The 26,968-nt window shown below is 37.9% G+C and overlaps 2 protein-coding genes across 6 annotated transcripts in view; one reads left to right on the plus strand and one right to left on the minus strand.

Annotated features, from left to right (window-relative positions):
* The window catches only part of LOC132391179 (periostin-like), a 67,833-nt gene extending 41,448 nt beyond the window's left edge, over positions 1-26,385 (plus strand). The window contains exons 15-22 of one of the 5 annotated variants that reach the window (XM_059964046.1): positions 1,258-1,325; positions 5,435-5,480; positions 8,138-8,212; positions 10,305-10,385; positions 14,779-14,826; positions 15,870-15,956; positions 17,724-17,762; positions 25,406-26,385. In XM_059964046.1, the coding sequence (XP_059820029.1) occupies positions 1,258-1,325; positions 5,435-5,480; positions 8,138-8,212; positions 10,305-10,385; positions 14,779-14,826; positions 15,870-15,956; positions 17,724-17,762; positions 25,406-25,464 (503 nt within the window). In that variant the 3' untranslated portion in view covers positions 25,465-26,385. Of the gene's footprint in view, positions 1-1,257; positions 1,326-5,434; positions 5,481-8,137; positions 8,213-10,304; positions 10,386-14,778; positions 14,827-15,869; positions 15,957-17,723; positions 17,763-25,402 lie in introns of all 5 variants that reach the window. The other 4 variants (XM_059964045.1, XM_059964047.1, XM_059964049.1 and 1 more) reach the window with 4 other exon arrangements.
* LOC132391180 (uncharacterized) overlaps positions 1-26,968 on the minus strand; it is a 1,045,680-nt gene that overhangs the window by 559,829 nt on the left and 458,883 nt on the right. The gene's annotated exons all lie outside the window — the stretch shown is intronic.

Here is a 26,968-nt window from a genome sequence, read left to right on the forward strand (position 1 = left end):
GATGGTGGAGCAACATCTGATTCCTTTAACCAGCTACGAAGGCTTACTGAATGATGATCAACAACCCTCTTTACGTAATTTGTCCAAAGTTCTCTCAAAAGTCCTGCTAAGGTTATAATAGTGATCAGCAAATTCACAAAGGAATTTTTTTGGTATTAATAGTTTATCACAAAAAGATTTGTGAAGTGTTTGGCTGATATGTATATATCTCCAGTGTGACAAGTGAGGGTATATACTTCTTTAGCTTTTATTCTGAACCATATAACCAGCCTGGCCCATGGGTGGTGGTGGGGGGGGCCTTAACTTTGGATGTTGAAAATACCAACTACCAGTTGTACTCTCCTGTCCGCTTTCTTGAAGGACAGAAGATGGGTTTAAATGGTGGGTGAGAATCTTGCATATGTTTGGCAAAGTGTTTCTCAGCTCACTATGAAGATGGACAGTCCACGCAAATTATGTAAGAAATGAAATCTTACAAAAAACACATATTCAATTTTTCAGTATAAATCTGCATCAGCTGTAGGTTTCTGGATTCATGATTGACATTCTCCCGCTTCAGTTTAAGAGTGTAAAGCCTATTTGTTATCCCTCAGGTTCATCCCACTTTCTGAGCAGCAGGGAATGAATCCAACAGTCTTCTGTGTGCTGAGTATCAATCACAGAGACATCGAGTAACTTTTTATTTATTTATGTATACAGTATAATGTAGGCACACTGAAAACATAAACATCCACGCGAATGAATACAAAGAAGGACTGTGCCAAAAAAACAGTGTTTTACTGTTGTTGCACGGTGGCATAGTGGTCAGTACAACACATTGCAGACCAGTGACCCGGGTTCAATTCCTGCCTCTGCCTTTAAGGACTTTGTACCTTCTTGCTGTGACTGTGTGGGTTTCCTCCTGGTGCTCTGGTTTTCTCCCACGATCCAAAGACGTTCCAGTTGTTAGGTTAATGAAAACTTATAAATTGTCCTGTGATTAGGCTCGGATTAAATTGGAGGGTTGCTGGGCAGTGTGGCTCCAAAGGGCTGCAAGGGCCTGTTCCACCTGTATGTCAATAAAAAATGCTGGAAATCTAGTGTAACACAAACAAAATGGAATTCAGCAGATCAGGCAGCATCAGTACAGAGGAATAAACAGTCGATGATGTGGACTTGTTGTTTTCTTGAATTATTAAGGTAATGATTATTAAAAAATCATAATGTTTATAAGCATTCATGAATTAACTACTTAAAATTTATAATGTATTTCACTAGATCTGCCTGTTACAAGTAACAATTTGAAGACAATTCTCTCAAAACTAATCAGGACTATAGAGATACAGGTAAGATTACAACCACAAATGTTTTACATAATAGTAATAATTAACACTACTCATAGAAATAACAATATTCAGTAATGAGATACAATTAACAGTTTTTACAAGAGTGTCAAATGGTTTACAGCCATGATCTCTTATCATGACACTAACAAAGGAACATACTCTTTATATAAAGTACATAATATACACTCAGTGACCATTTTATTAGGTACACCTGTACACCTGCTTAGTAATTAAAATGTCTAATCAGCCATTCTTGTGGCAGCAATTAGATACATTAAAGCATGTAGACATGGATAAAAGGTTCAGTTGTTGTTCAGACCAAACATCAAAATGGGGAAGAAATGAGATCTGACCATGGAATAATTGTTGGTTCCAGACGGGTTGGCTTATTTATCTAAGAAACTGCTGATCTCCTGGGATTTTCATGCACAACACTCTCTGGAGTTTACAGAGAGTTGTGCAAAAAACAATAAAAACACCCAGTGAGCAGCAGTTTTGCAGACAAAACTGCCCTGTTCATAAGAGAGGTCAGAGGAGAATGGCCAGACTTGTTCAAGCTGACAGAAGACAACTGCAAATTAGATAATTGCGCGTTGCAACAATGGTGTTCAGAAGCGCATCTCTGAAGGCACAACACATTAAACCTTAAAGTGGATGAGCTACAGCAGCAGAAGAATGATGCCTTTAACCTCGCACTTTGATAGTCTAAGGTACCCACGTGCTTTAGGAAGACTTGAATTATAAGAAGAATGTGGTAACATGCCTCAATAACTATCATCCAGTCACACTTACATCTACTTTGATGAAGTACATTGAAATGTTTCTGATGAAACATATCAAATCCTGCCTGATAAGTGTCTTCAATGCACTCCACCCTGGCTACCGGAGCAACAGGACCACAGCAGATGCCATTGCTGAGTACAGAAGAGTGGGGGACGACTTTGGTGAGTGGTGTGGGCTGAATCAACTGCAGCTCAACATCACTAAGACAAAGGAGTTGGTGGTGGACTTCAGGAAGGTGAAAACACTCTGCATTCCCATCTCCATCAAGAGAATGGATGAAGAAGTCATCCAAAAAGCCCGGGAAACTCACCTGACAATAAACTGGACTGGACTAAAAAAATCCAGGGTCTCTGTACAAGAAGGTTCAGAGCCAACTATTCCTCCTGAGGAGGCCTTGGTCATTCAACCTCTGTAGTACTAAGCTGCAGATGTTCAACCACTCAGTGGTGGCCAGCATTCTATTTTATGCTGTCGTCGTCTGGGACAACAGGGTGAGAGCAGCTGACACAAAGATCGATGAGCTTGTCAGGAAAGCTGATTCTGTTCTGGGGTGGAACTGGATTCCCTGGTGGTTGTGTCTGAGGGGAGGATGCTGCAGAAGCTACGGAGCATTATGGACAATCTCTCTCACCCCCTCCATGACATACTGGACAAACAGGGGGACACCTTTAGTAACAGACGGATTCCACTGAGGTGCACCACAGAACCCCACAGGAGATCCTTTGTCCCTGTGGCTATAAGACTACATCCTCCTCCTTATATGGTTTCATTGCACATCTGTATTTTGCACTATTACTTTATTTATGTACATGTTGTATTCTTTGTTTGTACCTCAACTCTTACATTTTGTATCTTAAAGTATGTATTTCTGACTGAGCAACCTTGCAACAATAATTTCCTTTGGGATAAATAAAGTTTTATCTTATCTTATTGAATCAATAAGCTTCAAGATCTTGGCATCATTGCTCCTTGGGCAATTATGTCCTTGATTTCCCCATTGAGCTCAGACTGGTAACAACACCTCCTCTGCAATCTCCATCAGCAGAGACACACCCACAAGGCTGTATGCTTAGTCCCCTGCTCTACTCGTTTTACACCTAAGACTGTGATGCTAAGAATAGCTTCAAAGCCATATTTAAGATTGCTTATGACACTGCTGTCATTGCCTGAATTAGCGGTGGTGACGAATCAGCATACAGGAGGGAGATTGAAGGTCTGACTGCATGGTGCCACAGCAACAACCTCTCACTCAATGCCAGCAAGACCAGGAAGCTGATTATTGAATTCAAGAGGAGGAAACCGGAGATTCATGAACCTGTTCGCATTGGGGGATCAGAGGTGGAGAGGATCAGTAAATTCCTCAGTGATATAATTTCAGAGGATCTGTTCTGGGCGCAACACATAAATGCAGTTATGATGAAAATACAACAGTGCCTCTGCTTTCTCTCAGAAGTTTGCAAAGATTCGGTGTGATATCTAAAATTTCGAGAAACTGCTATAGATGTGTGGTGGAGCTTATATTGACTAGCGGCATTACAACCTGATATGAAAATATCAGTGCCCTTGAATGGAAAAATCCAATAAAATGTAGTAGATACTGTCCAGTCCATCGCGAATAAAGCCCTTCCCACCATTGAGCATAGCTACAAGAAACGTTGGTGCAGGAAAGCAGCATCCATTATCAGCGATCCTCACTACCCAGGACATGCTCTCTTCTCACTACTGCCATCGGGAAGAAGGTACAAGAGCCTCAGGGTCCACACTGCCAGTTTTAGAACAGTTGTCACCCCTTGACTATCAGGCTCTTGAACCAGTGGGGATATTTTCACTCAGCTTCGCTCATTGAACTGTCCCCACAGCCTATGGACTCACTGTCGTGGACTCTTCATCTCACGTTCTTGATTTTTATTGCTTATTTGTTTACTCTTATTTTGCTTTTTTTTTCTCTTTTATATTTGCGGAGTTTGGTGGGGTTTTTTTGCACATTGGGAGTTTGCCTGTCCTGTTGTGTGCAGACTTTCATTGATCCTGTTACTTTCCTGTGCTTACTGTATATGCCCACAAGAAGGTGAATCTCAGGGTTGCATATGGTGACATATTTGTACTTTGATAATAAATTTACCTCAAATTATGACCTTTGAAACTGCACCGGATGCCTCTCCTGCACCTATTAAAGTGGTCACTGAGTGTATATGTAATATCTGTTTGTTCTATTTATGATCTTCCATAATTCTATAAATGTACACTGGGGAGTGGGTGGAAGCAGATCAGGATGATTTACAGTGCAGCGCCTAAGGTTTTGAGTCTCCTGTTTTCAATATTTTGAAAAGTAAGATGGAATTGAGTGTAGGGAGATGAAGCATAAGGATTATACTTGATACAAAACTTGGCAAAAGAAAAGCACCATGACACAATTGAATCATTCAATAATAGAAGGCCACTTGACCCATGAAATCTGTGCTAAATCTTTCCAAAAATATTCCAGTTAGCTTCACCCTACTGCCTCTCACAACTCCTTCACATATTCCTTTCAGGTGAGTCTGCATTTCCTTATGAATGTCCTAACCACTATTGCATTAAAAGAAAAGTTACCTCATGTCATCTGGTCCTTATCATCAGTGTGTCCTGAACACTGTTTATTGGCTTTCAGAACCTGGAAAACCTTTCTTTTAACTTAATTCTTCATGATTTTAAACTCCTCAATTTAAATCTTCTCTAAGGAGAACAACTTGTACTCATTACTGGATCCATTCTAAAAAACCTCTTTGAAACTCCACGACTTAATAGATTAAATGAGTGAATGTCATCATTTGCGAATTTGAAATCATATCATTTGCCTTAAGTTCAAGTCATTAGCAGTATACCTGATTAGTCTGGTAAAGTAGTCTTTTACTGCAAGTAACCTGTCATAAATTTACTATCCATGTTGCAATTTCTCATGGCCTCAATTTTCTCACTTCCAGCTGCAAATTACAGCTGGAATAATGTGTAAAGTACAGTGTACTATCCATTATTTCATGTCACTTGTTAGAATAAGCACAATCATCTGCTTAAATCATTTGTTTAAATTGTGCAGAATTTAAACAAATATGTGCAAAATTTGATCAAGTGGATAAATATTAAGGGTGTTTCAAATTCTTTACACTTAGATAATCCTTAATTCTGAGAGTTCCCAGCATTGTATGCAGTTTCTTAATGTGTTACTTTAAAATGAAAAAAAATCAACCTCAGAGGAATGTAAGCTCAATGAGTTTTCATTTAGGTGTGAATAATCATCATCGTAGGTACTTAATGTCTCGTTTGTCATTTTTTTTGTCATTGAATAGTTTGTCCCAAGTTATACCTACACCAGGATCGATCTGCCCATTGTCAGTAAGTCCTTCAACTATTATCAGCACTTTTTAAAGTTAATAATTGTTCTTAATGTCATTATTAGTTTCAAGAAATATATATATATAAAATAATAGTTGATTAAGTATTAGAGGATAACTGGATTAATTGGCTTTACTGCTTAAGCCTTCAAAGCCTCATCAGTTATAAGAAGAATAGTTTGAACTCCATTGAATCTGAGAAGAACTGCCAGATTTGGATCCTTACAGTAGTAAGAGGGTCTGGTGCACAGGGCCATCTGTTACTGGGTAGGACTTAAGAAACAAATGAAGGAAAACATTGGAGAAGCAAAGTGTTATAGTGGTTCCTTCTTCCTCCTACTTAACCAAGTTGTCTTATTTAGGTTAGCTTTGATCTGTGCCAGAATCTAGCCAAGTGCCAGATTTTGGATCTTCAGAACACTTTGGGACTTTCAAATTGCTGGGTATTTCTTCTGTTTTTCCTTCGTTTTGTATGTCATAGAAGTGGAGTGATTGGTACTAACATTTACACCTGGGCTTAACAATGGAGTTTGACAATGGTTTAACAATCCAAAGTAATCCTTTTGGATTACTTAGACTGAATTAAGTATCTTTAATGATCCGTACACTCTTGAGTTACTAGTTTATTCTCTGGCCTTTTCTATTGACTTAAAAAGGAATAATTCAAAGAGCAATTTCAAACCCATGATGAAAATTTATGGATAACTTCTACAGACTGCATAAAGGGAAAAGGTTTAAAGGATGGATAAGGAACTGGTGCCATAATAAAATGAAAGACATCTATGCCAAGTTCCCAGACATGAAATCACGCTTCTGTTCTCGGGTTGACATATAATTGGCACAGAAGGTTAGCTTGGAAAATGTCTGTTACACTTTAGCCAGAACCAGTTACTAATTTATATAAAACTAATTGTAAGTCATCTTAACTCGGAACTCCAACAACATTATGACTGGAATGTTAACTAATTAGATGCAAGGAAAAGGACACAAAGTCTCTGTGTGTAAGAAATGATATCTAAGTGAGATAATTTTAGACTTCTTTTGTTAGACAATATAACAGGGAAAGACAAGAAGAATGTCCATAATACCAAACTAAGTATACTGACGGAATAACCTTCTCATGGTGGAGTAGGCAAACAATGCATCCTTAATGTCACTCTGGCTGAGGAAGGAGGCAGAAAGATAATAGAATTCCTTCAGGAGGTTATGATGTAGTCTGGCTGAAAAGTCGTGAAAAGTGTCGCAAGACCAATTTTGTTTCTGATCGGGGTGGGCGAAGTACACAGGATTTGGAAGTGGCATAAACTGTAAATGTAACTGGTGAAAGTTTAAATGAAAGGTAATATAATAAAAAGAGCTAAAATTAGAAGAGGAGAAAAATTTCACCTCAGAATATATTAAGTGAATGTGCAAAATAATACTGTACTTTGCTTCCAAAATCTGGTTCACCACAAATGTATTTTTTATTGCAAGGATGAAATTCTGCCAAAACAGGTAAGAAAGAAGAGTGAAAAGATAATTCAAACAGGACAGAAACAAACAATGTGAACCCCCCTTCCTGTTAAATAGTAGTGTCCTCTTTTACAAGAATGGAATAACAGGTGTTGCTGGGCAGACTATATGAGGTGACTATATAAGAGGCCCAAAGAAGCAGTGTTATTGCAGTTCAAAGCTGAGAAGATTAACAAGAAATATTACAAGAAAATAAACTGACTGCAATGCTAAATAAGAGCAATATAAAACTTCCAAAAACATCTGTACGGAGTGCAGGGAAACTACTTATTTACTTCTGAACAGAACTTAAACTTCAGACTGTAATCAGTGCAACTCAAATGATGTGATGCTAAATAGATCTGGATAGTTGATTGAGAAATGCTAGAATAATTTGTGGGCACAGTCAAATGGATCATTGATGGTGAGGGATCAGTGGATATTCAGTTAAGCATTAACTTTCATGGACATTGAAATCAAGTCTGTGCACTGTGCCAGATGTGCAGCCTTCATGTACAACATTGTCATGGATCACATTGAGCAAAGCAATAACATTTGCAATGACATAATGTGTCTCTTTTCTTTATAGACTGTAGAATACGGTAAGTAATATGGAAAGTGCATGGTATTACTTGATGATATTGAAACTTGGGCTCCTTCAAAGGAACAGAAGTAAACTTAAGTGCATGGCACTCATGATATAAAGAAGATCATTATCAACTGAAAATTTATAGTGACAGAGTATGACTTTGCCAATTTGTCAAGCAAGTTGATTTGAATACAGATCCTGTCTGGATGGCAAAGACCAGGCATAAAGTTGAAAGATAAAAAGAAAATTATTAAGGCAAAGTGCGTGAGTAATGGAAGACCAGACACAACCACCAGGGAATCCAGTTCCACCCCCAGAACCAGATGACTGCGAAGAGAATGGCATCAGAATTTATAGTAATCTCATCCAGCTTGATTAGTAGCTGATCAATTAGCTAAATTTATTTAGTTACGTGCTCTATCTGTATTATTAAAAATGCCTTAATTGTTTCAAGACAATGTTTCTACCTCAGTGAAACAGATCGCTGCTGGCTGTTAAAATGGACGAAGTGGTGGTTAATTGACATATGATTGCTTGAGAGTGCTTGCCTGTAAATCATATTGTCCTTGAATTTTCAGCTCGTGTTATTAAGGTCATACAACCAGATATCACAGAGATTGGATCAAGCTTAACCAGAGAAGTGATTCCGTATGGTAGATACACATCCACGTGCACTGTATTTGCAGCAACTCTTCCTTTCTTTTCTAAAGTGTTTTTTGCTCATCTTTTCCCTATTTTACCCCTTTCTTTCTTGAAGCCAATGGGGCACAGGCTTTGTGGTGGTGCAAGGAACTGAATTATTTTTCTTCATTATTTAATTTTTAGTGAGCACCCTAAGTTCATTGTGGTGCAACTGTATTTTAAATAATGGGCTAACCTGACTACTTAATCTGTTCTTGGCCTCATGTCTTGGCAGGAATTTGATTTTTATTAAATATAAGGGATCATTTTTAATCTTATTCCGCTTGCCTGCCAGGAATGGAGCCATGGATACTTAGAGAAAAGCAGAAAGTGTCTCCTCTTTGTGGATGCATTGCAATGTAGCAATCCAAAAATGATTTTATGATCTTGCACTTTTCCTTAGTCCTGTATCTTCCTCAGCTTCAAACACTTGCCCATGTTCCCCTTTGAAAGATGCCATGCTCTCTCTGCTATGGCATCTTATTCTCCAATAACACCTGTGTAAAAAATAATCTCTAACCTTTACCTTACAAAACTTCTCTTACAATAATGATCCCACCCATTCCTACCTGCAAGTACCCTGCTACCCAAGTTATTGATCTCCTAAGCATATGCGATGATTAATGGATCGAAGGTTATGAGGAGCATGTACGTGAATTCCTAATTAATTGCACGTAGAAATAGTCATCTGCGACGGGAATGTGAACTTCTAAAATTACGTGTGTGGTATTAACCCAAACCTAAAGGTGCCTTTTCAAAGAAAGTCACCTCTGTGTAACAGGTTTAAAATCATCTACATATGAAATGTGACCCTCTGCACAGTTGAATTGAGTTGGAAACCAAAGTGACTTTTGGCTGACAGCACTGGAGTAAAAGAATCTGGAAGACTTAGTCAGCAATGATTCTAAATGATTTTCTGTTGTGTAGATTGCCATCATAATTTCAAAAGCCATCCAACAGGATTTTTGTTCATTCTGAAGTTAAGAAAAAACTTTAGCTGCAACAGGAAACTGATGTCGCAGCAGTTCAAAGGATGGTCTACATTGGATTGAATGGCTGAAATACTATCTGGGTGCAATGGGGCAAAAATGGGAAATGTTGCTGAAGGAACCATAATCCTATTGGCTGTAGCAGGTTGAATTAAAATGACATAATCATCCTATAATCTAAGAAGCACAAAAATCAATGGGATTTGGGATCTTATTGTATATCTTAAGAAGGTTCAGCCAAGAGCTAGCTTCAGTTTTAGGATGATAGTAGCAAGAATCTGACTAATTCAGAAATGAAACCATCACCTGTAAAGTTTTCAGTCGCCCCTACTGTTAAACTGGATTGAGTTGTATCCATTTGATTTCCAATATAGATTTTTCTTGAAGATCATTTTTAGTTATACTTTTGGCTACCTAGAGATAGATGAGGGACTAATTTTATTATATTTGTACTGCAACAGGGGCTGTCCCATGACCATAATACAGAATTAATTTGGGTGTGAAGTCTTGTATCTTTAGCCACATTATTTGGTAATCAGCCCACTTAAATATCCAACTAAGCCTCAGTCATTTTTTGGAAAATTACACAACTGGAATAATAAGACAGGAGACTGCTAAAATATAATAACATTAAACTTGTGTTAGGGTATTTGAGGCCTATTGTTATATGAACTATGCATTCCTGCTAAACACAAATTGCAAATAACCTGATTCTTTTTAAACTGAAGTAAGTGAAATTGATTGCATTTATCTCAGCTGGTCATTCAAAATAGAAATATCAATAATTATTCTGAAATCTGAGCTTCATTATAATCACAGGATTAATACCCACCAAAGGCAGTGTTTTTCTGCAGTTTATGAAGTAAGCTTCCATTTTAAATGGGATAGCATTTGTTTACAGTGGGACAAAATTACTAGTGGTTCCATTTGATTCAACTGGCTTTCAATATGATGTCAAATTCAGTCTAACAAAGACTTCCCCTTCCTTATTATTTTGACGATGCTATGCTTGCTAAACTTGAATGTCGAGAAATGAATTTAGTGAAATAACGGCACTAATATCTTTGCTTCTCAGAAACTAAGGTCACAGAAATTACAAGAGTTGTTACATCTAAACCAGAAATAAAAGTATTTAGTGGAAAGGTCATTCAAAGCGGTGAGTTATTAATTATTTTTTAAAAAATTCACTCATGGGATATCTTGATCGCTGGCAAGGTTGGCGTTTAATACCTATCCTGGTGAGTTGATTGTGTGAGCCGCTTTCTAAATCATTCTAGTCCATGTAATATAGGTTCTGTTGAGATCATTTAGATAGAAAGTCTCATTATGTTCACCCAATAAACAATAACATCACGACAGAGTGCTGCTTCCAGGAGGGAACATACAAGCAGTGGCCACCTTCTATAAGTCCAGTTGATAGAAGATGCTAATTAGAGAGATGCAATTGAAGTGATCTTGTTGAATTTCTGCAAAATGTTTTATAGATTGTACAGACTGAATTCAGAATACTTAAGTGGTGGATAAAAGTTGAGAATGGTGGTGGGGTCCCAAACAAATGGATGCCTTTGCCCTGAGTAGATTTTTTTTTACTGAAATGGTGATCATCTAACAACCAGAGAATGATCTGCCACACTACCAGTTTGCCTTACAGGTTGTAGAAAGGCTTGGGAGTGGAAGGTGACTACAGAATCCCTGGCCCATCACCTGCCACAAGGATTTAAGTGGAAATCTAGTTGAATTAGTGATATTAGTGGAGAATTTGTAATGGTGATGCTGTTGAATGTCAACGGTAATTAACCTTCCCTCTTGCTGGGGATAACCATTGCTTAGCCCTCATCTGGTGCAGATGTTAGTTTTCTTACATCATCCTGAGTCGATATGTTATGTGAGTCTTGCTGCACATGGGGTATGACCAGCCTCATTTCCTGAGGAATTGCAAATGGAACTGAACATTATTCAATCAACATACAAATTTCTAACTTTATGATGGTGAGAGACTCGCTGATGAAGCAACTGAAGATGACTGAGAATGAGATCATCTACAGTAATGTCATGAGGTGGTCTACCAACAAATAGGACTGCCTTCCTAATATTGGATATCACCCCAGTCTATGGGGTAACTTTACTGTGATTCTCATTGTCAATTTCACTTGTTGCTACTATCAATTTGACAGAAGTATTGGTGATACCTTTTATCAGTTTATAAAGAAGAGTAACCTGATGGGACTATGATGGGTTGGATTAGATTCGACCCATCATTTTATTTTGTGTGTGTGGTCAGAACGTCTTCACTTCTGTTGGGTGGCTCCTGACCCCTGTGGTCTAAACCACTCTTCATATTATTTTAAGTGACATGATTTGTCTGAAGACTGCCAGCAAAGAGGAAGGATAAGTCCTTGGTTTGATACTTCTGTCTCAAGGCTTTAACCAGCAGATGCTGAAGGCTGCAACCCCAAAGCAGCAGGCTGGTGTCACAGGCATTGAATCCCTTGATAAATCGCAGATATCTAAGATTAGTTGAAGTAGATTTTTCAACATTTCTATATGTCAATGCATCTCAGGTCCCAGTGAAAGGGAAACAAAATCTAGAAGGTATATGGTTTTAAAGGAAATATTCACAAGGGACTTGAGGGGAAAACTCTTCTACAGATATTTGAGTGCATATGGAATGAGCTGCCAGAGAAAGTACTGTAGTTGATGCAGGTAAAATTACAATATTTAAAATACTCTTGGATGAATACATAGATATAAAAGGCTTAGAGCAGGGGTTTACAAGTTTTCTTTGCCATGGACCAGTACCATTAACTGAGGTGTCCATGGACCCTTGCCATTAATTGGTTTAGAGTGATATGGACCAAACATGTGGTTACCTTATGTGGTCATCTTCGTCAGCGTAGATGAGCTGCACCAAATAGTCTTTCTCGGTGCAGTATTATGACTCTAGATGTTTGCAGGCCCTTCAGCTGTCTCTGTTACACTTCGTCGCTGCTCCTTACCATCATGGAGTATGGAAATGTCTACATGGTCTCATCCTGCTGTTCATTTATTGTCTTCTGCACTTTATCACTGGATGAGACAGGACTATGAAATGTTTTTCTGAACCATCAGTAAATTAGCATGCAACAGCTTCTGCTTATTCGGCTTATTTGTGGCAATTTCATTTGGCTAGTACACAGTACTTAGTACATGAGTTAATGTTTCTGCTCCTCGTTGAACTAGGTTGCTCCCCTGGCTTGTCAAGGAGGTCTATTCTGCTTGATGATAGTACAACACATCAACCAGGAGGGATGTAGAGTGGTCCTTCCTGTATCTGTAATCAGTAGATCAGTGAGGATGAGAAAATTATCTTGTTTTGTTTCTTACCCTCTGGCTCAGCTATTCTGGCAGCAATGAACTTCAGGATCAAGTCAGATTCAGAATTTACCACTCTTGTTAATCCACATTGGAGTTTCTCACCTTGAATATATTGTGCACTCTCTCTTCATTTGGCTTCTCAGTCGTGTATGTGGATACTGAATATTGATTCATCAACTAAAACGCAGCAGTATATCATACTCTGCAAATCTCCTTACCTTTGTGAGACCTGTTGCCATAAAAGTTTGTAGGATTTGAAAACATATCAAGAATTTCACAATTATTTTCTCCTAATGCCTTTGATAAAACACTGTGCCTTTGTCTCTCCTTCCAACAGGATAAGAAACATGTATAGATTGCAATGTGAAATCCATGCAGACAAGTATAGCTGTGAGTCTGATGATGTGTTATTTAACTGATCTGAGGGACAAGTCTCCAAGTTTAATCTTTGAATGGACTTTGGTGAATAAAGTAAGCTGGAAGTGCCCTTGTCATGTCCATCTTCTGTGCTGATGCTCGGCTGTCTTTCCAGTCGTAGCATTTTCGCATTTTCATGTAGCAGATTTTAACAACTGCGTGGCTGATGGATCAGTAAGAGGACAGTTGAGAGCCAACCATTCTGCAGTGTTTCTGAAATCATCTGCCAGACTCTGGTAGAGTTCCATTCTTATAAAAATTCCAGGATGGGCTGATATTTTACAATCCAATATTATTTTTACCGATACTGTTTTTTGTACTTCTAGATATTTTCACTAACTATTATTTTTCCAGGTGCTATAGTGAGACTTGAACCCATGGATTGTTTCCCAGACATATGAAATAATTTAACTACTTTAATTTTATCTTGTATTAAAAGGCATATGATTCTTATTATTTATTGTATTATATTTATAATAAATTATTTTCAGAAAAGATTCACAAGGATGTTGCTGGGGTTGGTGACCTTGAGGAATAAGAAACTGGAGAGGCTGGCACTATTTTTCCTAAAGCAAAACAGGCTGTGGGATGAGCTTACAGATATTTATAAAACTTAAGAAGGATATGGATAAAGTAAATGGCCACAGTCATTTTCCCAGTGCAGAGAGTCTAAAAAACTTGAGGGCAGAGGTTTAAAGTGAGAGGAGAAGAGATTTAAAGGACTAGAAAGGCAAGTTTTTCACACCGAGGGTGGTGAGCAAAAGGAACAAGCACTTAGAAGTGGTAGAGGCGGATACAATTACAACATTCAACAGACATTTAGACAGGTTCATTGATAGGAATGGTTTGGAGGGATATGGGCAAAATGCAGGCTTAGGACCAGGTATGGATGAGTTGGGTTGAAGGACATCATAATCCTATAATAAAAAATCAGATATTAGTCATCACCATTTACTCAATAATATTTGATACAATTCATACTAATTTGAACCTCATGAAAATAAATAATAAATTAGTAAAACTACTCATGGTGTTAAATAAAGAGGAAAACAGCTAAAGGATACATAGATGGAAGTTTTGGGACCCCACATAGAATGAGGCAAAACATAATAGAGTCATCTTCAAATGTTGGTCCAGCAAAAAGGGCAGTGACTGAGTACAGGATAGTGGATGTGGGAGAAAGCTCTGTGAGCTGGGATGAAGAGCCAACATTTTAAACCATCATTAATGAAACTCCAGATGGAGTTGGGGAAGTATGACAACTAGATAAGTACATGAATAGGAGAGGTTTAGCGAGCAGTGAGTGAGCAAAAATGCGAAGAGGACAGAAAGCTACAAATGGTAGAATGGCATTGTGCTAAAACAGGAACTGTATCGAAGAAAGCACTTTTAAACTGAAAGAGTAGGACACAAGAAAGAGGGAGAGTATGGAGCTTGTGGTTAGATGTTGGGAAACATAGTGATGTAATTACAAATGGGGCTTTGGAACTGCAATATTGTATGAAGGTATGTAGATAAATAATGGACAACATTGGATAGACATTACTTAGTCGCCTCATTAGAATTAGCTTGGCAAACATTTAAGATTTACTCCATATCCTGAGAAAGAGTTACTGATACAGTTGTTATTACAACTGTGACATACAAGTAGGTCTTGGGAAAAAGTTTGGTAACAATCTTCAGGCCCACTAATCATTGATATTATTTCTCCAGAGGCCTAATGTAATATCATTGTTTACTTTCTCTCTCTGTCTCTCTCTCCCTTGGTGATGATTCAGGAACGAGTGATGCTGATGCTATGGCCCTTTCCAAACTTATTGAAGGAGGTCTGTAGTTTACTGAAAGTGTATTTTGATATATTTTTCAATTTTACATTTTATAGTGTGACTAATGGGACTTTGCTATAAAATTCCTCCTTCTTCCTCCCCAATCCTTCCACTCCCACCCCAGCACCCCAACCAAAATGACCTGGGTATTTTTGTCTCTGACGAGATTCCCTCCCTACACGATTAAAAAAAAAGCATCCTGACATTTAACAGTATCTAACTCCTGGGAACAATCGCAAACTTTGTTTCTGATAGGTTTAACTAAAAAGGGGAAGTTTGTTTATTTCATTTTTGATAGGGAATTGTTTTACATTTTATACCTGATCAAAAATACACATGCAAGTAAATAGCTTGAGTCTCTTTACATCTATAATTAAAATCCAGTCAAACCCTACATACATAAATGAGTAAAGTATTATTTTCTTATAAATGTTGTTTGCTCAGAGACAGTAGAAGCATTCTTGGAACTCAAAATAGTAGGAAATGGCACATTATAGTGAAGAACAGCATTGTGTTGTTGAACTTGTTACTTTATGAACAAAATTGCTTGTGCCTCCAATAAAGTAAGATTTGAAATAAGCAACATAGTCCCAGTGTGAAATTTGGTCAAAAATGTTAGATAAACCCCTTTTTCTGTTCTGAGAGCAATCAATATTCTAAGTGGGGTTTAGTTTGAGCCTGAAATAATTCAGGAAACCAAATTAAAATCTACTATCTTAACAAAACTTTTATGATGTTGACCTGCTTCGATCACTTCTTAGACCAATGATAAGGTAAATATCACAGGAAGAATTAGGCATTTTTAAAATTATTCTGTTTTCTCCAGTTAAGCTATTGCTCTATAAGTATTCTGAGATATTGTTATTTAAGCATGTCATGTAATTGTCTTAAACTTTTCTGCTTATTACTTAAATGGTGACATTAATTGAAAAGTAAATGTGTTAATGTATCTAAAGTATGCTAATGAATATCACATTTGTAACCTTCCTACAGTAGAAGTAGAGAAAATGTTAGAGGTTCACAATTGACATGTATCTTGTCAGGAACACAGTACAGCAAGGTCACCAAGATAATAGAGGGTGATCACAAAATACTTGAGGATGAAGAAGTCAAAAAACTCCTTCACGGAGGTTAGTGAGCAGCTGGCTCTCACCCTTTCACCCTGAAGCATGGATTGATAGGAACCCCATTCCTAAGTACCAATCTAGTTGACTAATTGCCTGTATGTCCTATCTGTTTGCCTTCTATTAAGTACAGTTAACATAGCAACTTGTGTTGTGTTTGCTAATTTTTCTTTGGATATGCGGTACTTCAATAAACTTGAAGATTACTCATAGATCGAAGAAGACCTGTAATTGCTTGCAATGTTCTTCAATGTGAGATGTCAAAACTTAGTCAAAAGTTCTTCTTAACCTTTATTAACAATTCAAGGTTGCATTTCTTTATACATACGATATTGTATTCTTTACTTTCATTATTTGTTAATTTTCCTGTATATGCCTGCAAGAAATTAAATCTCAAAGTAGTATATGGTGACATATACGTACTTTGATAATAAATTTACTTTGAACTTTTTGCAATAATTCTTAATCCTTATAAATGGAACCCTTTTGTTGTTCATTTAATTCATAATGCATGGACATGTTTTACTACTTATTATTAAGGTTATGTTATACTGGATGTTAATAAATTAAATATACCTGGCTGAACTCAGTAACTATTTTTATTGAAGAGCTGGAATGGTTGGGAGCATTCATTTCTATCTATCAGTTAACAGGTATAACAACTGATATCGGATAAGCACTTCAAATCTACATTGTGATAATTTGGCAAACAGCCCTGGAAGAATGGGACATGCAAATGTGTGGAAAATAATTATTTACCGTAGATATCGTAATACTCATACACAGCAAATGGAAACCTCTTCCTTGCATGTTTCACAATTAATAATCTTTGTGTAAAACAACAAGCTACCCGTTGGAAGAATATAAAAGATTGAACAGTTAACCTGTGGGGGAAAGGAATTTTCTGGGGGGGGGGGTGGTGTTGTGTGTGTGTGTGTGTGTGTGTGTGTGTGTGTGTGTGTGTGTGTGTGTGTGTGAGAGAGAGAGCAATTACTGCATTCTGAATCGTGAATAATTATTTTCAAGTCTTCCCATACTATTGTAAGGAAACTCTTATTTAAGTTAATAGTGTTGTGATGGCAAATGTGATCAAGAATATCTAAAAGTGGTATTACAATATAAGTTAGCTAACATAGTCAAATTCACAAGTAGATTAGCCAGTGTTGTACTACAGCTTTCTCATCTTAAATGAAAAATTGTTACAGGTGGTGAAATTATCCATTTTTGCTACAACCACATAATATTATATTAGCAGTAATCATAAATACGTAATTTATTTTTGACTTTTAGAAGATATTCAATGACATTTTAAAAATATATTTACACAATCCTCTATTTAAATAGAGATTATTTGCTGGCACTAAACACAATTATTCAATTTGTCTCAACTGCAAATTACAATAGTTCTGAATTTTTAAGAGATTTAATATCAGGGGTATATGTTGTGAAATTTGTTGTTTTACAGCAGCAGTACATAATAAAATTATAAATCAGTTATAAATTAGTTTTATATATATATATAATTAAAATAAATAAGTAGTGCAAAAAGAGAGGGAAAATATTGAAGTTGAGTTCATCGGTTTGTTGTCCATTCAGAAATCTGGTGGAGGGGAAGAAGCTGTGCTTGTGAAACAGATCCTTTCAAAACAACTTGCAAGCTCTCCTACAGAGTTTGGTCTGGGATTTGCAAATATTACTTTGTTTTTAATTGTTATGCCAATTATTCATCCAAGAATTCAACTGTATTTTTCATTTATTTCCATTTAAAATTAGTGTCAGGAAGGACTGAACATACTGTGAGACTGGTTTCAGGTATGTTAAACTTCCTTATTTATTATAAGAATGATAGGCATGCTGCTAATTGCCACCAACATTATTTAACAGCCTTTAGCACGATGCTAATCCTTTAACTGAAATAATCACTCCTGTGATTGGAATCATGGCAACGTTTGTCTTTTGTAAGAGTACTTTTGTAAGAAGTAACATCCTGAGTAATATTTCTGCAACTTCTTTCACATTCTTAACAACCTCCCCCATCACTGAAAGCATTCTGAGGTACAAATTTATCTTGGCCAATAACACAAAGAGGTTGGCATCCCAACAGGGGCTTGATATTTTTCCTCCCCATATTCAGGTCCACCAAATTGTTATCAAACCTTGTGACCATGTAGAATGGGTGACATGAATTTTATTGGGTGCTGTGATAGAGGAAGTGGCAGAAGGGCATATTGACTGAGATTAATTAAACAACAAATGAGATTCCAGGAATAGAGAAGCAATAGCCTGTTTCAGTGCTGTAATAAAACAGATGAAATAATGATTTAAAAAATCTTCTGGAGAATGGCAGAAATTTAGCTGCTGGAAATTCACCCTTTATAGCAGCGGGACTTGGCACTCCAGTTGAAACTTTTCATTTTACTGTAATGAATGCAATTGAGTTTCATAAGATGAATGCCCTGCTTTTATCATTTTGTCCTTTTAGCCTATGGTAATTCAGATAATAATTTCAAATGTTAATCAAAAATCCCCCAGAAGGCACAGACCTCAGATTGTCACAGTTATAAAGACCATAACATATAGAAACAGAATTAGACCATTTGGCCCATTGGGTCTGCTCTGCAATCAGAAACAAAATAGTAAGAATAGAACTGAACTAGAACATTTGGCCCTTTAGGTCTTTCTCTGCCATTCCCTGAGCTGATCTTTCACCTCAGCGTCACTTTTCCTACACCAATCAAATATTCCTTGATTTACAAATATCCATTCAGCAGGCAGTCTCTCCCTGGAAGCTCAGTGAATGAGCATTAATAGTCTCTTATATAGTCATTTTCAAAATTCCCTATCCTATCCTACAGGTGAAGAAATTTCTTCTCATCTCAGACCTCAGTGACTAGGCCTGACTTATAGTTTCTAACACCTTATCTGCTAATGATCTGGAAAGTTTTTTCCCACCCTCGGTGTGCAGAGTGTTGTGAATCATGAGAATTTTCTAATTATGAATGTTCATCTCCATGAAGCGTATCTGCCTCACTTACTCTCACCGAGTCTGCAGCGCTGGATATTTTCAGCAACCAGCGTTGATCTGAGGGATAAATTCTAGCATCTGCTTCTGTGACTGTTCAACCACTACAAATCTCAACTAGAACGCAGCTATAATGAGAATCACCAAAATGACAGGATACACGTGAAAAATATTCAAATCTCCTGAAGATGAAGAAGAGCATGCCAGCACATATCATGCAGATGGGGAGATTTCACCATCCCTTACTACACACCATGCAGTCATCCCAAACAGAAACAAAGCAACAAGAAGACTTGAAGCCCAAGAGCCATGAAGCAGAAGCTGGAGAACATCAAGAGGAAGCTATCAGAGGAAAGCCCTTTATGCGTACCCACAAATCCATCTCTCAGCTCAGTGGATGTGACAAACATTTTGTATTTAGGCTACAGGAGGAACATGACACAGAGATTGTTTTTATAATGAGCTTGCCAAATCACAGTTCTAAAACAAAGGCCACATATTTGGATAGCCACCACTCAGCAATGTTCTTTCTAATTTGTAATGACCAGTGTGCATGAAAAGTTTGAGCTGTGCAATTTTTTCCCCCAGTGACAACATGTGCACACTGAACAATTTCTTCAAGAAAAACAGGATAAATAAGCCAGTTCTAAAATCCGCAGACAAATTATCGCAAACTCCACATTGTCACACTGCCCTCATCAGAAACAGGAAAAAAAAAATGTGGTTGTGTATGATCGTGAAATATATTCAACATGCCAATGAGGTGCCAATCTTTTGTGTGCAGTTTAAAATCCTTTGTGCACTAGTAGCAAAAGACGTGTGTGCATGCACACCTCAGAAGGAACATAGTCACCCAGTGAAAGTAGATATTAATGATGACTTCTCCATTGCAGCCTTTGGATTTCTGAGGAAAACTATTTTAAGACCATCTCAAGCAGCACCAAGTTTCTGATCTACCAGATATCAATGGCCCCAGTTCTCCAGCTTGCTACAGAGACTTGGATTATTTACAATAGGCACCATAAATTTGAGACAGATAGTATCAACATTCGTCGCAGAACAATCTTCTAAAGCCCCTGAAAGGTGAAATGATCAAATATCAGCACCCTCTCCCAGCCCAACGTCCCAAGTGTTAAGACTCTAATTCACTCATTGGGCAGGCTTTTCTTTAGGCTTGCATGCCCAACACCAGACTCCCAAAACAGACTCTTTCATAGCAAGAAATTGCCATGGAGACAGAGGAAAAGATTCAGAGATATTCGCAAAGCCTCCTTTAAAAATATGCTATTGGCTCTTGTGAATTAATGATCATGACTGTTAAAAGAAGAGAAAGAGCTGGCACTGAAAACCTGGAGCCTATGCACAGGCTCTAATGTAAATGGTAGAAGGAGCACCTCTCCTTTTTAATTACATATGCTCTGCCAAACACCTTCTGCCCCAGGTGTGGTACAGTCTAAAGACATCAGTTCAGCTTTACTAAAGTCACCCTAGAACCAACAAAGTGAGAGTGGAAACAGGTGCACAAAAAAAAGAAAAAACATCAATAAGTAGGTGAGAAAGTGTCATGTCACAAGATAATCCCATTCATTCTGCCATGTGGGTCCACCTGTACCGATCCAATAATTTACATGGCTTGGTGCAGCACCTTGCATTTCATGACAACTGGCACTTTAAGAATTCTAAACACCACATTAAAACAGAGGCATAGGAGAGACTGCAGCTGCTGGCAATGTGGAGCAAAACACTCTGAACGCTGGAACCTCCAGAGTTTTGTGTATGCACACCAGGAAAGAACACTTCCTCTGCACATTTGAGCTCTGCTCTGGTCAAAAACTTGAACATTTTGTGCCATTGTTCAATATAGATAGTGCCTATTCAATAGTTGCAGTTAGTACATCTAGGAATTAATATTGTAATCCTTTGATCCAACCAGCAAATAATGAGTAGGTTTTTTTTTTAGCGTGTCGCACCAGACAGTCAGCCATGCTTGTCTGGCATGTGGTGTCAGGATTGGTCTCCTTTCAGATTAACCGGGTCACGATATGAATGTTCCTGACTTGACACTTTTTTTTTACGAGGCCGAGTGGCTGTAGGGTTAATACTATCATATAGATCACTGTCTCCTCAGGGTTTCTTTAACTTAAGCTCCCAAAACAAAGCTGGTTCATTACACAGCACCAATCCAGAATTGCTTTTCCACTAGGGGAGCTTGACTATAAGCTGCTCTAAAAAGCCATCACATGGGCATTCTGCAAATTCCCTCTCTTGCGATCGGCCAACCTGATTTTCCAAACCTACCTGCATTTTGAAATCCCACACAATTATCATAACATTGCCATTATTGCATGCCTTTTCTATCTCCTGTTGTAATTTCTATCCCACTTCCTGGCTGCTGTTTGGAGCTTTTATGCAGCTCTATTCAGGCTCTTTTCACCCTTGTGGTTTCTTAACTCTACCCACAAGGATTCTATATCTTCCAATCCTGTAGTATATCACCTCTTTCAAAGGATTTGATTTAATTTTTTACCAATAGAGCCACCCTATCCTCTCTGCCTACTTGCCTGTCTTTTCAAAACGAGATGTATTCCTGGATGTTAAATTCCCAACTCTGATCATCGTTCAGCCATAACTCGGTGTCACCCACAATGTCACACCTGCCAATCTTTAACTGCACTACGAGATGCCGGAAGGTCCAGACTGTCAGGGGACAGAAGTGAGTGAAGTTGCCATTACTAAGGAGAAGGTGCTTGAGAAACTGAAAGGTCTGAAGATCGATAAGTCACCTGGACCTGATGGTCTACACGCCAGGGTTTTGAAGGAGGTGGCTAAAGAGATCGTGAAGGCATTAGTAATGATCTTTAAAGAATCAATGGATTCTGGAGAACTGGAAAACTGTACTTGGTTTTTCAGAAGACCTTTTGACAAGGTGCCACACATGAAGCTGCTTAACAAGTTAAGAACCCATGGTATTACAGGAAAGATACTAGCATGGGTAGAGCATTGGCTGATTGGCAGGGGGTAAAGACTAGGAATAAAGCGAGCTTCTTCTGGTTGGCTACTGGTGACCAGTGATATTCCACATGAGTTCTGTGTTGGGACTGCCTGTGTTTACATTATATGTTAATTATTTGGATGAAGGAATAGATATGGCTTTGTAGCTAAGTTTGCAGATGATATAAAGATAGGTGGAGGAGTGTGGGCGAAGCAGAGAGGCTACAGAAGTATTTAGACAGATTAGGAGAATGGGCAAAAAAGTGACAGATGGAATACGGTGTTGAGAAGTATATGGTCATGCACTTTGATAGAAGAAATAAAATCGTAGAGAATTTTCAAAATGGAGAAAAAAATCAGACATCTGAGCTGCAAAGGAACTGGGGAATCGTCATGCAGGTTTCCCTAAAGATTAATTTGCAGGTTGAGTCAGTGGTGAGGAAGGCAAATGTCATTTTAGCATTTCAGGCGGATTAGAATATAAAAGCACAGATAAATGTTAAGGTGTTGTAAGGCACTGATGAGGCCTCATTTAGAGTACTATGAGCAGTTTTGGGTCCCTTATCTTAGAAAAGATGTGCTGACATTAAAGAGGGTTTAAAGGAGGTTCACAAAAATGACTCTGTGATTGAAAGGCTTAGCATTTGAAGAGAATTTGATGACTTTGGGCCTGTACTCACTGGAATACAGAACAATGAGGGGGAATCTCACTGAAATCTATAAAATGTTGAAACACCTTCCTAGAGTAGATTTGGAGACTATGGTGGGGGAGTCTAGGACCAGAGGACACAGCCTCAGATAGAGGGACATCCATTTAGAATGGAAATGAGGAGGAATTTCTTTAGCTAGAGAGTGGTGAATCTGTGGAATTCATTGCCACAGGTGGCTGTGGAGGCCAAGTCATTGGGTATAGTTAAGGCAGAGGTTGATAGATTCTTGATTAGTCAGGGCATTAAGAGATACCAGGAAAAGGAGGGAGAATGGGGCTGAGAGTTAAATGGATTAGCCATGATGAAATGGCAGAGCAGTCTTGATGCTCTTGTATCTTATGGTCTAAGATCATCTACTTTATTCCATATTCTGCGTGCATTCAAATAAAACATTCAGTCCTGTATTCATCACCCTTTTCAATTTTCCCCCATGTTACACTTCAACTTATCCCACTGACTGTCATTCCCCCCGCCCGTCCTCATAGTCTCACTACTCAATGCATCTACCTGCATACCAAATACCCCATTCCCAGCCCTATCACTCTAGTTCCCATCCCCCTGCCAAATTAATGTAAACCTTCCCCAATAGCTCTTTCACTCACATTCATCAGATAGTTTTCCTAAAGGCCCAGCATAGCAATAGTAGAACTTTGAGCTTAGCCACTCTGCATCTATCTGGGGAAAGGAGTAGGATTCAAAAGTTGGTAGAGGAAAAGTAACAGTGTGGGTTCATGTCTGTATTGAATGGTCTGCTCCTAATTCTGGGAAAGCTTGTGAGGAAGTGAAATATATTCCTGTAATGCTTTATTCTGCACAAATCATCACACCCAAAATAGCAACTGAAAATGCCTCCTGCCCATATCTCCTTATGATGGCCCCACTGGGTCTTCTGGTTCCCTTGGTGCACATCCTCTCTCATGCTGTGTATCTCATTAATCAAGTCTTCCACATCCCTTTGAGTCCTCCTTCCTTTAACCCATTCCTTCCTCCCTACAGTGTCTGCTGGCTGATATGTCCCTGGTGTTGTACAGCCAAATGTATGAAGCTGCCATCAATTGTGTGGTTCTGCTGAGAACTATGCAGGTCTTTTTACAAATGCATCAGTTTTGACTGTGAATTATCCTAACCTTACTCCAGACTAATCGGGCCAATTCTGCATTTTTTTTAAAAAGGAAGCCCAATCTGGCATTAGTTTCTAATGCGATAAAGTTGGCATACATCAAAAAAAAAGTTCCAGTTCAATTGCTGGCACAAGAGGGACACAGTACCATTAAAGACAATTCTAATTCCATAACAGAGTGAGATAATAGCATGAGTAACTTAACAGAGCAAAACAATTTAGCTTCTCCAAGGTCCAAGCTTCTCTCAGTTTCACACTCATAAAGAGTTCTTACTATGATAATCTTGGTAATAACCTCCATCTGTCCCCTTAAGGATCAGAACTGACAGTGTTTTGCAACACATGTTCAGTCCCCTGTTTGAATATAGAAAGTGTTAAACACTATTTTAGGCATGGGCTCCAGATGTTTCTTTTTGTGCTTCCTTCAATACGTTAACAACTCAATTTGGGCAAGTAAAATGTGTGTGCCCTGTCCTCCAAACCAGGTGCTTATCCAAGCAGTCCTGTGTCTGGAAAATGAGAATGGTGCTATGGAATTTCTATTCCAAAGATGCCTGTTCAGGCACAAAAAAGTCAGAATTACATTTACAAGTGTTTCTACCTGTAAATTATTTTTATTTAATTCTACGGACACAAATGTATGACCATTAGAATCTTTGGAGAGGTGGTGTACAACTAGTCAAGCCTGATCTATAAAGTATTGGGTATTTTTCATACACTTTTCACCATTCCCTAAATACCACAGCCATTCATTGACTTCTTCATTAAAAATATTAATTTTCATCCCCCATCTCCTTTGGGGAGAAAAGAATTAGCTGTGATATTTATTCATATAAATACAGATAAATAGTTCCAGTTCTCGGTAAAACTTCTGGCTGTAATCCATGCAGTATTTCTTCCGACATTATACTTGGGTGCTTGTCAATTCATCAGCCCAATTAAACATCCAATTTAACCACTAAAGAAAATGAAACAGCTTGGTGCTGTATCAATTCTTCGTAAAATGTTATTGCAATTATTATTCAAAAACATTTTATTGACTAATACATCACTAAGTACAAAACTCTGAAACCCAGTTAACAAAGATAAGCTAGTTCAGTTGTTAACAAAAATTGAAACAGAAGCAAAAAAAATGGAGCCCTAAATCTGTGAATCTCTACTAGTCTTCCGGGGAAGCCAAAGGCCCTGTGTCTCTGAATTCACAAGTCCACCGGAGGCTAGAGACCGAAGACTGGGGTTAGAGGATCGTGTATGTGCGAGGGTGGAAGGAATGAGACTTGCTTTGCTGTTGTTGTTATGTTGCTTAGCATGTTCTATGTTGTCTGCCATGCATGGTGGCTATGCACTGTGGCTGCTGGAATGTGTAGCAACACTTGCAGGTGTATTGGTTGTTTACAGAAACAACACGTTTTATTATATTTTGATGTAAGTATGATAAATGAATCTGAATCTGAATATGTTTACCTTTTTTAAACTGAAATAACAATATTAATTTTAATAATAGCTCTAATTTAAAAAATATTAAAGCAATTCTAGTGCAGAGTTGGTTTGTAAACATACTGGACTACATATATGTACCTTTGAGGGGTCTTATATTTGTAATTTCCAGCAGCGTTAAGAGGGGCAAGGAGTGCAATGAAGAGGATCCCAAAAAAGAAGTTACAGGGTTAAAGAAGAAATGAAATTTTTGCTTTGAAAACGAAGGACATCCAACCAAAGAAGAAGATCATAAGTTTGAGGCTTAGCCTATAACAACCTCAGATGAGAAGAATGTCAAGTTTTGCACATGTCACAAAATTCCCATCAGATTCACATGAATGTTGAATAACAAAAACAAATATATGAAATTATCAATTTCCCTGTGTTTTGCAATTATATTATGGTATGTTTTAGAAATAAAATTGGTTAGGTTCTAGAGGCTTTTCATTGGAACTATTGGAAAATTAAATCAGGGATATTCGAAAATGTAAAATGTGTAATTTACTAAATAGTGATGTTTTTGTAACACCTCCAGTTAATAGCAGTCATTTTCTTCTGTCAATTAAAATGTGTCCTATCTGAAAAAGTCATATCTTCCAGTTTTAACAGTGGTAGGATATTCATAAGCATGGCAGGAATCTGAACAAGAACATATCGAAAGTTTGTTTTTCTCATATATTTGTTTCCACTTTTGAAGCCGGGCTTAATAAGAGCAGATAGGAAACTAGCTAATGTATTGAAACCGATATCCTGCAAATGTAAGTTTCAAAGCTAATGTCATTGCTTGCTCTAGTGTATCTAAGGGTTATTTCTGACATGCATTTTGTATTAAGGCATAAAAAGCTTTGCAATTCACAAACACAGATTCAGATTGTCTGTACTTTTATAAATTGAATTGAATTAATATTTTTTCAAACTTTTTCTATAAAAGTTCTGTATCAATGAAAACTTGTTCTTTCTTTCCTGCATTTTGCAGATTGAATCCTGCCATGATGCCACTTTAGAAAACCATCTTAAAAATGGCTAAAAATTTACAGAAAATATGCTGAAATTGGTGCTTTCTTTTGTACTTTCTTTTAGAAACAATTATTCATTAAAGAATATTTCCTCATGCCTGGTTTTATTACCTCCTTTCTCACATGGATGTATTTGAATGTTCATTCTGACAATTAGCAGCTTTCTACTTCTTACGGCATCTGCAATAAATGCCAGATGGCAAAGCCTTCTTGACCCTGCAGACTCTCAACGTGGATCAGTAACACGTCTCGCTGGTGGATGCAAGCCATCCGCAGCCTGACCTTTGCTCATGCCCATGATGCCAGGCATAATCCATTAAGCCACATGGGAGTAAAATTGTCCTGCAAGTTCTACCATTGTTCATAATATGAAAATAGAAAATTGTGTTGTAGCATGCATTATGAATATCAATCAAAAACAGATACTGCTGTCAACACTCAGCAAAAGGCTGCAGATGATGAAATTTGATAGAAAAGGAAGGTGGAGCTTAGAAACCTACAAGGGATGTGGGGTGGTCAGGATCCAGTGGCCATAGTGTGTCGGTGTTGGGCAGACGTGGATGAAGGAATAGAGAAGAACAAGAGCTGGAGATGGGGTGTGTGTAGGGGAAATTAGGTAGATCAAGGAATAGGAGAAAAGGGACAGAGGTGGAGCAGATTACCTGAAATTGGACAATTCA

The sequence above is a fragment of the Hypanus sabinus genome, chromosome 3 (genome assembly GCF_030144855.1).
Source record: "Hypanus sabinus isolate sHypSab1 chromosome 3, sHypSab1.hap1, whole genome shotgun sequence".
NCBI classification, from domain to species: domain Eukaryota; kingdom Metazoa; phylum Chordata; class Chondrichthyes; order Myliobatiformes; family Dasyatidae; genus Hypanus; species Hypanus sabinus.